Source organism: Falco biarmicus, chromosome 7 (assembly GCF_023638135.1).
Source record: "Falco biarmicus isolate bFalBia1 chromosome 7, bFalBia1.pri, whole genome shotgun sequence".
Classification (NCBI taxonomy): Eukaryota; Metazoa; Chordata; class Aves; order Falconiformes; family Falconidae; genus Falco; species Falco biarmicus.
Genome location: NC_079294.1, coordinates 17,337,299 through 17,348,776, shown reverse-complemented (window position 1 = coordinate 17,348,776; position 11,478 = coordinate 17,337,299). Strand labels below are relative to the sequence as shown.

At 48.8% G+C, this 11,478-nt stretch overlaps 2 protein-coding genes across 11 annotated transcripts in view; both read left to right on the top strand.

Annotated features, from left to right (window-relative positions):
- MEIS2 (Meis homeobox 2) overlaps nucleotides 1-2,209 on the top strand; it is a 175,164-nt gene extending 172,955 nt beyond the window's left edge. For 5 of the 9 annotated variants that reach the window (XM_056346530.1, XM_056346527.1, XM_056346529.1 and 2 more), the window contains one exon: nucleotides 749-2,209. In XM_056346530.1, the coding sequence (XP_056202505.1) occupies nucleotides 749-1,035 (287 nt within the window). In that variant the 3' untranslated portion in view covers nucleotides 1,036-2,209. The remainder of the gene's footprint in view (nucleotides 1-748) is intronic. The other 4 variants (XM_056346534.1, XM_056346532.1, XM_056346535.1 and 1 more) reach the window with 1 other exon arrangement.
- A 1,950-nt stretch (nucleotides 2,210-4,159) lies between these two features.
- Nucleotides 4,160-11,478, top strand: part of LOC130152073 (translation initiation factor IF-2-like) — a 46,890-nt gene continuing 39,571 nt past the window's right edge. For both annotated transcript variants that reach the window (XM_056344988.1, XM_056344987.1), the window contains exon 1: nucleotides 4,160-4,337. In XM_056344988.1, the coding sequence (XP_056200963.1) occupies nucleotides 4,255-4,337 (83 nt within the window). In that variant the 5' untranslated portion in view covers nucleotides 4,160-4,254. The remainder of the gene's footprint in view (nucleotides 4,338-11,478) is intronic.

Here is an 11,478-nt window from a genome sequence, read left to right as displayed (position 1 = left end):
TTTGAGAGACTGCAGGCACAGGGCCAAATCCTCCTTGCCTTACTCATGTGAATAGTCCCACTGACTTCAATGGGCCTCGTGAATGAGGCAGCAAGATTTGGCCCGTAATGATATAATAGGATTTTAAGATTTGTTCTTGGAGAAAAACACGACGTACTTTTAGGGCTAAACCTTTAAGGTACTGAGCAGCAGCATACCCCATTGACTTAGCTGAGTGTTGAAAGCATTCAGCATCTTTCAGGAGTTGCTTAGCACTTCAAAGATCAGGACTTTTGTTGGTATCTCAGTTTTGTTCATTTATGCAGTTTGGTCCATTGATCTGTGTGTGGAATTTGCATTGATACTGCTTAGGCAAAACCCAGACAGGATATAGCCTTTTACATTTTTAAAATACCAAAGAGAAGCGAATCATATATTTATGCTCAATTGACAAGTCTTTACATATCACCAGTGTCTTTGTAAAATTTATCATAGGAATTCACCCACTAGGTTTTTTTAAAGTACACTTACATTTTGTGATACTCAGTTGTGCTCAATATTTAGTTCTGTTATGTGCATTATCCTGCCGAATGATCAAATTAAATGCAAACTAGAATTTGAATGTCTGCAAACATTGGCAAGAATCTGCAGCTAATTTTAGATGGAAGATTTGCAGTGTCTGTTGTTTTTCCTGTTCATTTTAGATGGGTAAATTGTAAAAACATTGAGGAATCTGACCTGCTTTTTTTTTTCCCCCCTTTTTGTCTAGGTTTGCAAGGCATGCCAGGGGACTACGTATCTCAGGGTGGTCCTATGGGTATGAGTATGGCACAGCCAAGTTACACTCCTCCCCAGATGACCCCACACCCTACTCAGTTAAGACATGGACCCCCAATCCATTCATATTTGCCAAGTCACCCCCATCACCCAGCCATGATGATGCACGGAGGACCCCCTACCCACCCTGGAATGACCATGTCAGCACAGAGCCCCACAATGTTAAATTCTGTAGACCCCAGTGTTGGTGGACAGGTTATGGACATTCATGCCCAATAGTATAAGGGAACTCAAGGGAAAAACAAAAACAACAACAACAACAAAAAACAAAACAAAAACAAAAACTATTTTAAGACTTTTGAACTTTGACCAGATGTTGACACTTAATACGAAATTCCAGACAGCTGTGATTATTTTTTACTTTTTGTCATTTTTCATCAACAACAGAGGACCAACGAAACAAGAACACAAATGTGAAATCATGGGCTCACTGAAATGAATATGTCCATGTACAGATCCTCTGGAAAAAAAAAAGACTCCAAGAGTTATAACTACTGTAGTATAAACATAGGAACTAAGTTAACTTGTACATTTCTGTTGATCACTCCGTTACGTTGCCTCAAATAGTTTTAGAAGAAAAAAAATCCTTGTTTTCCACACTATGTGTGTTGTTCCCAAAAGAATGACTGTTTTGGTTCAGCAGTGAAGTCACTATCCATGAAAGACCTGTTTTGGCCAGTGAGAAAAGAACTACCCTGGAGATGAAGATGAAAAGTCTTGCTGGGTCTCTCATCACTCAGAAGACTGTTCCAAGAAGGCCTTGCCATTCCCTTGTTTTGTTCCTTCATAAAATGTGTCCTTTAGTTTCAAACAGATCTTTATAGTTTGTGCTTCATTAAGTCTCTCCCCATTCCTCCCCAATCTATTTTTTTTTTTTGGACTCTTCTTCAAAGAGCTTGCAGGTGAAGATTTAACAGACAGAACAGACAGAGCAGGAGCTTCTTCCAGTAGTTCTGAGCCTTGGCTTTGGACAAAACAAAACTAAAAGTTGGGCAGCTTTCCTCAATGAAAGAAGTTACTAACGGTCTTTGCACCAAACCTAGGACTTATCATGAACTCAAAGCTTGGGAAAAAAAAAGCAAGAGAATACTGTAACAAACTTCGTACAGAGTTCGGTCTATTAATTGTTTCATGTTAGATATTCTATGTGTTTACCTCAATTGAAAAAAAAAGAATGTTTTTGCTAGTATCAGATCTGCTGTGGAATTGGTATTGTATGTCCATGAATTCTTCCTTTCTCAGCACGTGTTCCTCACTAGAAGAAAATGCTGTTACCTTTAAGCTTTGTCAAAATTTACATTAAAATACTTGTATGAGGACTGTGACGTTATGTTTTAAAAAGAAAAAAAAGGTGTTAAGTCACAAAATGCGGTAATAAATATTTCATTTTTGATTTTTTGTTAGGCTTTTGTGTTTTTAATCATGCTTAGGAGAGACTGAAGTTATCAGGAGATGTCTCAAATACGTTTCTTATCAGCATTGAGAAGAAAGGTTGGAAAAATCAGAAACAAGCTTGTCATCAGCATTAATAGAATAATTGAATGAAAGAACATCTGAGGTTGTATATTTCTGCTGATTATCAATATTATATTTATGCCAGATTAAACAAAATTTGAAATATTCTTTCACCAGCTTGCATTTCAGAGCTGTGTCTAATACCTGTACTATCTGCTAATACCATAGAAGCTGAGTTTGAGTTGTGAAGGCCCAGATACAAGACCAGTAAGCCCTCCTGCGCTGAAGTGTTTGTGTGTGTGCATCCATCACCACCACAGAGCTTAACTCCAGCTATTTAGCTCAGAGGTGAAGAACAGCTGCAGCGCTGGAGTAGGTTCAGAAGTTTTAGGAGGAGTAAAGTAGTTCTGAGTTTAATGAGAGTTTTACCTGCATGAGGATTGCATAATTTATCTTTTCTAAATGGTTGTACTGCTTTTCTTGTCTTCAGTTGTTTTCAGAAGAAAAGAAAGGGAAAAAAAAAGACCATCAGCTAACAAGGTTGCTTGTTAATTTGACATTTTGTATATAAATATATAAATAGCTGGTGCAGAATCACGGGTAAGGGTTCAGTTTTACTTAAAAAAAAAAGAAGCTTGTGGCATTTTTGAGCAACTAAAGGAGAGTTTGAACTAGGAAGATATCGGCACTGTTGGAAGCAGCTGCCTTTCACTGCCCTCAGTGGCACTGCTAAATCAAGTGAGAGCAGGATGGGGCCCACAGAGCAAGGGGAAAGCTTTATTTCTGGGAGGAAATGGGTGGGAAAGGGCTTGTAATTCCCTTAACTTTCTAGGAAACAAAACCTTGCCGATTTCAACATCTGTAAATTTGTAACCCTTCTCCTCCTTCCTACTCCTCGTCATTCCAACTGGCTGGGGTGTTATTAAAAACTTTGACTGACAACTTTTACCTTTGGAATGTGGAAAGAGGCTCAGCCTTGTAGTTAATGTTTAATTTCTGAGCAAAGTAAATGGACCCACGCTGCTGGCAACAGAAGGGAGGATGCTAGAGAATGTGTGTGCGGTTTTATTTAGCCATCGGGTCCTGCTTTGTGGGCGTCTTTCTAAGGTATTCGTATGAAATTTAGATGATAATTCCCCGCTGGGCTTTGATGCTCTCTGTCCTGGTTAAAATCACATGGAGCCTTCAGTCGTGTAAGAAGAGCACACCCTGGGTTCCCATTTCCAAATTCTTTGATTATCGTGGATACGGAAAATATGAAGGCGGGATTGTGTTAGCACTTTTAAAAGGATTATTATTATTATTATTAATAATAATAATCAGTAATTCATTTCCTTGCAGATCTTTTCTTTACAGTTTGAGGAGAAATGTCAGAAAGCATCCTTGCACTGGTAGAAACACAGGGAATAATTTATCTTTAGTAGATTATTGTTTTTTATAATGTACTAAATATTTGCACTGCTGTGTTGTCTTTTATTTTCTTTCTCTGTCTCCACCACCACCCCCCCCCCCCCCCATTTTGGGCCGTGATCTCCGTGAGATGTGTTGCTGAAATCCAAGGTACAATAACGTGCAGAGATTTCTCCATCTGAGATTTACTGTTTAGAATGGAAGGTTCCGATTTTGGTATTTTTAAGAACTGCTCAGCTGTCAAAAGCAACCAAAACGGGAATAATGTTTTGACAGCGGTATAGTGTTAAAGAAAATACTCTAGTCTGAATAAAAATTGCTTATGCTGTGGGAAACGAAGGGTAACGGAAGAAACACCTTTTGTTTACACACACACATGTTTATAATCCCAAATTTCCATTTCTCCGAGCGGGTCTGGGCTGGGAGTTGTAGCCACCACAAACGAGGGATTTTTCTTCCAGATTTTGCTGCCTGTAAGGCGAAGAGAGGAGGGAAGCGCCGCGCACCTCCGCCAGCGCGGCCGCCCCGGCCCTGCCCGCCGCGGCGAGCGGGCACCGCGGGGCCGAAGAGAAGATGCCGGGGGGAGCCAGCCCCCCCTCCCCCCTTTCACTCGTAGCCGCAGAGGGAGCGAGGGAGAGGAAGTTGCCCCAAACCAGGTTTGCGAGGGCTGGGGGCCGGGGGGGGCCGGGGCCGGGCAGGGGAAGGGGTGCGGCGGGGCACCGGCTGGACCCGCTCTCCCGGCCGGTGCCGCGGCCGGGTCCCGCTCATCGCTCCGGTGGCTCCCGGCGCTTCCCGAGGGGAGCGAGGGTCTCCCGGCGGCGCTTGGCGGGGCCGACCCGCAGCCGCCAGCCCCACCGCCCCCCGGGGCGCGGCGGGCTCGGGAATGCCCAGACCCTCTCCCGGCGCTGCGCGGAGGGGCAGGAGGGGGCCCCGCTGGGCGGAGGGCTGCGCCCTGCCAGCCCCCGCAGCGTCCGCGGTTCGGCGGAGGGGAGACGTGCCGGTCCCCGGTTCGGCGGAGGGGAGATGGGCCGGCGTCCAACCCCTCTGACAGCACCTTTGGGGAAACAGCACCGGCTGCGGTGCGGGAGAGGGAGCCCTGCCGGGCTGGGGAAGCCCCGCACCCTGCCGCTGCGGAGACGGTGCGAGGTCGGAGGCGGGTGCGGAAAAGGTTTGCAGGCAGGTTTTAATATTAATAGTTTTGGTGGTGAGAAAGAGACAGACAGAAGGGAGGTTGCTCCTCTGGGCAGAGTCGCTGCGACAGTGATGATGGATGACCCCGCACAGCTAAACAACTCCTCCCCTTCATCCCCACACGGTGTCAAAGCTACTTTAGTTGCAGCTTTAGGAATAAAATAAATAAACACAGTCGCCCCCTTCCTCGCATCGATTTATGGATCATTATGAATCAATTACTGCTCTCAATATTTTAGAATCTGCTTACATAAAAAGGGGGTCTGCGGCCGGGAAAAAACATTAATCTTTGCCTCAGTAAGAAATACAGAATCTTATTGTACGGTCCTGTGACTAAAATATCGCCGCTAATAATTCGGGTTTAACCGTTTTCCAAGAGCCGCGTTACCGTGGAGGGGGTGGATATTGTAGGTGCGCATCTCCAAGAGCGGCTTTCAAGTTAGGGGGTTCCACACTGCGCCTAGAGAAAGAGCAGCGCGTCCATACGGTGCGTGCAACCTCATTGCTTAACTCTTCCCGAGAAAGAAAGAAAGGGAAAAAAAAGAAAAAACAGAGGGAAAAAAAAGAAGCAAGCCCCATAACAGCCCCCCCCGCCCCCTCCTCTGCTCCCAGTACTGAATGCGGTGCTGTGCGAGGCAGCGAGGCGGAGGCTGCGCGCCCGCGGGGCAGGGCGGCGGAGCGGAGCCCGGCTCGGTGGCTCCGTGCTATGGGAAGGAGCTGCAGCAGGGACAGAAAGTGTGTGAAGTTGGATTTCTCTCGCTTTCTCTGTATTTTCCCATTTGCAGCAGTGTTTGAGGATCTCAAGGTGTTTCTATGGCTACCTTGTGTATGTGGGAGGGTCATATGTGGGGGTGCCCAAGAGAAAAGGCAGCTCTTGGGTGATCATTTATCAATGTCACCCACATAATGATTCTCTCTGCAGCCTTCTATTGATGAGGATAATTACATTAGCTCAGAGTGACTGATCAATGAAAAACCACCAAACAAAAACTTCTTTACTCTCCTATAATACCAAAAACCGATACAGAAATAAGATAGAAAGCGAGGGTGGGATTTCTCTTTCCTTTCCCTTTAGCAATGGTTGTTTGTTGTTTGGGGTTTTTTTTTTGTTTGTTTTGGTTTTTTTTAACGAACAAGGGAAAGTAAGGAAATTTTATCCGATTAGTTTCCTTTTTAAAAGAGGCTACCATTTTGTGAAAATGTTCCCTTAAACCTCTTGGCATCGCTCCTTGCCTGGTAAAGGCAAATCGTTATTTAAAATATGAACTAGTGCTTCTCCCCCGGCTGCAAAATCCTTTGCTTTTACACTTGTGTTTTGTTACCGGGGGGTAGGGGGTGAAGGGGGAGGGAAGAGTGCGATAGTTTGGAGCTGCGAGAGAGGGAAAGGGAAGGCAAGTAACTTTTCTTTCGCTATTGCAACTGTCTCTCTGTTTGTCAGGTTTTCTTTGTTTTTATCACTTCATAAAGTGGCTCTATTAAAGATGGAATGTGGCCTCCCTGAGATGCTGCTCTGCCGGTGAAAGTTTGCAATTAAATTACGGGTTCGTTCTTTCCAGAGTTAAAAATCAATGTTTTCTCAATTAAAGGGAATTTTAATGCTTTTACTTGGGAGTTGTTAAGGACGCCGTAAATTTTACTGTAATGCCTCTAAGCTCCGAAGCCCTGCCAGTGGACAGGTTGATATTCATGTTGTTTTTGGGGGAAGAGGTTGTTGCTGGTTTTGTTCTCTCTCTAAAGGGCCTTCTTCAGAAAACTCAATCATTTTGAACAACTGCTAGACAAACTGATGCGAAGGGGACGGGGGAGCCAAGGCTGTCCCTCCTGCCCTGCCCTGCTCTCCCCTCTCCTCTCCGCCTCGTCCCGGCGCCTCTCCCTGTGGCGGGCGATCCTGGCTTCCCGGGTGTCTGCAGGGCGCGGGGGCGGCTGCTCAGCTGCTTTTATGGAGGAATGGAGAAATGTTTCAATTTAGGAGCACGTGTGTCGACAAAGTCCCTCTCCGCAACGCCCCCCCCGCCTCAGGAAGGCTCTGCGTGGCGGGCCGCGTCGCCCTCCGCCCGTCACACGTCGTGCGGGGCTGCGCGGAGGAGCTGCCGCCTTTAAGCAGGCGTAGCGCTGGTGAAGGAGTGTGTCCTTTACCGGTCCTGGTGAGGACTTTACATTTCTGTAAACATCTACTTACAAAGATGACTACAAGTTAACGGTGGCACGTAAATGGAAGCCTAAATGGGGCCGGCAGAGGCCTTCCACCGCTTCCCCCCCGCCCCCGAATATTTTGTCTTTGCAGGCTACTGCCAAGTAAAATCCCCATCAGCAGGCTGATCCTGAACCCATTTACACGGGGTTAATTCCTCGAGCCGCAGGAGAGTTCGTCCCCGGGCCGTGAGATCAGGGAAATAGGCCCCTATCGCCCGGGTTTGTCCGAAGCGTGTTTAAAATTCTTTAAATCAGCTCGGCGAAGAACCAGCGCAAACTCCTTTGATTAAAGCGACTGTCAGGTTCCCCGATATTAGGCGAGAGAAAACGCAGAGTAGGGCGTACTTATTATTTATACCATAGTCCACTGTGAGCAGTTGGAAGGGGAGGATTAGAAAGTGCGTTTGCAGGAGAGGCAGCGAGAGCGCGCCAGAGGTGTCACACCGCGGTTTGGACCAGGCGACTTCGTCTCCTGCCCGCACCGCCCCCCCCCCGGCCCCCGGCGCAGCCCCCCCAGCTGCGCCCCCAGACCCGGGGCCACCAGCTCCTCCTCCCGCTCGCCGCGCTGGCCACCCGCGTCCCGCACCGCTTCGTCAGGGACTCGACATCAGTAATGCCAGCTCGCTGGTCTTTCACTCAAGTTTTATATTGTTCTACTTGAATCTGGTGCGTGGCACTAAACACAGTTAGTCCTTGGGGGGGGGGGGGGGGGCGGGGGGGGGGGCGAGGGGGCTTTCCACTCTCGTGCTTGTGCCTGTGTTTAGCAATGCAGGACGAGGGAGAAAAACAAAGCCATCAGCTAGTTCTCGCCGAGCAGGTTTACTTTAGGACCCCACTTTAATGGGGGCGGGCACGGGGCAGCGCAGTCCTTGTGTTCGGTGGGGGCGGAGGTGAGGGGTCCGGGCAGCCTTGGGTTCTGTGGTTGGGGTTTGGTTTGTTTCTTTTTTTTTTTTGTTCTTTTCCTACGGCTGCGGCTCCCCAATTCGGAAACGTTTTCAAATCTATGAGCCTTGAATGGACAAATTCTCGCTATTAATATGGGACATGGACGAGTGGCAAAAAACCTGAATGGAAACTGTGCGGTAGCTTTGGGAGAAACTAACGATGTGCTTCAGCTCTTGCCATTACAGGGAAGGAGAGAGGGGGAAACCCCTTCTGATTAATAACTAGCAGGGTAATGTTGAGGGCTTTTTCTGCCCGATTGCCTTTTTGAATTAGAGCCGATTTCTTCACACTTCAATAGGGCCTGTCTCTTTTAAAATGACTGACAGATTTGTTTCTCCTTTTTTCTCTCCCTGAGACTTAATGATGTAAATTTTCTAATTAGTTAAATCACGTTGCTTAAAGGCCTTAATATTTACCGGGCAAGGAATGATAGTCGCGTTCGGATGTCTCGAAATAACCAGCGAAATAACATTAGGCTTTTTAAAGAGGGAGGGGGGGGAAGAGCAGAGGGAGGGGTGGGCTGGGGAAATATCACGTAAAATGAGAGCTAAAGTTCAGCCCGGAGCTTCTTCCCTCCTCCCCCACGCCCCCGAACCCGCTTTTATTTTTCAATCAGCTAAGATTTAATTAGGAGCCCCCAGGCCGGACGATCTGATATTTTCTCATTAGTTTCCCATCAGTAATCTTGAGTGTTAGATTGGCTTAAAGGTTGTCAACATTTGACCAATTTTATTTAAGGCAAAGAAATCACGCGTTATAGCTCCGGGACCCAAGATCTGAAAATAAATCCTGCCCGGATCAGCGGAACTAACACGCGAAAAAAATGTTGACAATTCATGGTTGTATTTAATAAGTTGCATAATGTATAGTACACACACGCACACGTACGGGGGGGCACGGGGACACGCGTGCAGCGCGGTGCGCGCACGGAGCGTCCCGCGCCCGGTAACGCGCGCAGCGGGGCGAAGAGGCGCGATGCTGCGCGTGTCCGTGTGTCCGTGTACACGCGCGGGTGTGTGCGTGTGTCCTCGCGTGTGGATGTGTGTGCGTGTGTGTGTGCAAACGCGTGTCCGTGGGCGGGAGCGCGGCGCGGGCTCCCAGGCGCAACGTCGGAGCGCCCCCTGCTGGCCGCGGCCGGCGCCGCCGCACAGGAGCCCTCCGCCCGCGCTGCGCGCTTCCCTTGCGCGCCGCGGGGATCAACCACGCGGGGCGCGCAGGCACAGGGCCGCGCTCGCGCAGACAGCGCGTGTTATGAGGAAGCGTGGCCCCCTGCCCCCGCGCCTCCCTTTTGGCCTGAGGGGACCGTCACGTAAAGTGTTTACGGAACTGTCCCTTCCCTTGCTGTAGGAGCCCGGGGCGGCCAGCAGCGCAGCGAGGGGCGGCCCGTCAGCGGTAGAAACGCGCTTTTGCAGCCTCCGCCGTTTACTTCGCGTCTGGCTTGGCAGCGCGGAGCTGGGGGCGGCCCCGCCGGCCCCCCGCCTGCCCCGCACGGGCAGCGCGCCCTGCCCGCCCCCGGGGGGTGGGGGGCACCACCCAGACGTGGCTCCCCGCGCCCCCGCTGCCCGGTGTACCGCACGCCCACCCCGCGGCCGGCCGCAGGCGCGGAGCAAAGCGACTGGGGTAGCGAAACGGGCAATAAAGGGCTGCCAAGTGGGTGTCTGTCACATGACCCCGGTAATTTATAGGTAAACCCACGGTTTCGTGTTTATTGAAAACACGACAGAAGCGCAAAAGCAACCGGTCCGCTGCGGCTTCCCCCCGGACTTGTCCCCTCAGAGAGAGCAGAGGCAGCTCCGCGCCCGCCCCCCCGCCCCCTGAGCGCCCCGGGCAGGCGCCGCCCGCCGCGGGGCTCTGCTCACCGACGGCCCCGGGGAGGGGACGGGGAAGCGGCCAGGAGCCGCGCGGGGTGCGGGGACCCCGGCCCCGGGGGCAGCGCTGCGGGGGGAGCGGCGCTGCGGGGCCGGGCCGGCGGGCGGAGCGGCTGCCGCCGGGGCAGCGCGGGGTGCCGGGGGCGCGCAGGGCGGCGCGGCTGTGCTCGGGAGCCGCCGGTGCGGTCGTAAATCGCCCACGCTCCAAGAGGCGCCCCAGCCTCTTTGTACACCGGGGTGCTGCAGGCACATACTTGTGGTTTAAAGGGCTATTTTTCCCATTAAAAAATAACAAAATAAAATTCACACAAAACTGACGCTGAAACCTGCGCCTCGTCCCCTCGGTTCGGGGCTGTGCCTAGACAGATTTCAGCCAAAGCAACGCTTTGCAGAAGATCTAGCTTGCTGGACCGAGACAGTAGTTGCTCAAATTTATTTTCTTTTAAAAAATGTGCGTGTAAGGGAATGGGGGAGGGTGGAAGAGAAAATTTCTCAGAATACCAGAAGATACCTTTCTTGAAACAAAGGCAATCGCAAATCCATCAGGCAGAGACCAAATAACAATATTTATAGGAAGGCATTCAAAAATACAGCGTGCTTAAATAACAACAACAAATGCTTACTACAGTTGCTACAGCGCAGCTTAATAAAAAATAAGCCTTACTGACAGTCTTGTCAACATCTTAAGTAAATTATCATAGCGACGGTCTTTGGAGAAGAGAACCCACAGTCCTTGCTAAAACACCTCCTATCATTAATCTTAAACCACTTGAAGATTATGATGGAAAGAATGGGATCAGTAACCATTATCATCTCAAATTGCTGTTAAAAACTCCGCTGTTTATTTTTGCAACCAAAGCGAATGTATCTGGGAAATGCAGAAAAGGGAAGAAAGGAAAACACAAGAAAGGCAGAACAATTGAGGCGAATCCTGTTGCAACCTCGATGATAAACACATGGAAAAAGCTGTTACTGCTCTGCGGATTGCTGGAATTTGGGTAGACATTAGAAAAATAAACAAAGCGATGGCTCCGCACCGGTTCTGTAAATGCACGGGTACACCCAAGGAAAGGTAACCTCTTCAAATTAATTGTATTTTCTTGAATATTCTGTATTTGCCTTTATCTACAGCGATCGTTTGATAAAGATCAAAACTATTAAAAACGTACTTGCACCTTTCACTGTTCATATCTGAAAATAAATTCATTTTGACACTTTCTTGCTCGTATTTTTGTATGCATTGCGTGTTTTCCAATAATCGCCAGAATAAAGTCTATAGTGGAATTTTGAGGATCCTGCACGCTGCAAACATTTGCTCGGAGTGAAACCTTTTCAGAAGCGACCTGTGATTTTTATTGTAGCCTCTCTTGTTAGAATATCATCCCTCTTCGAAATGCATTTTTACAGCTGAAAAATAAAATACTACCCTACACGCACCCTACCCCACCCCCGCCTTGTTAAACTACTTCCAGGATTCTGCAGAGAAGGGAGAATCTGCTGCTTTAGGGACATTGGACCTACAATGTTATCAACGGATCTTTACACCTTCAGTGAATCCACAAATCAATGTGAGCTGGGTACACGTCTGAATACAATTAAA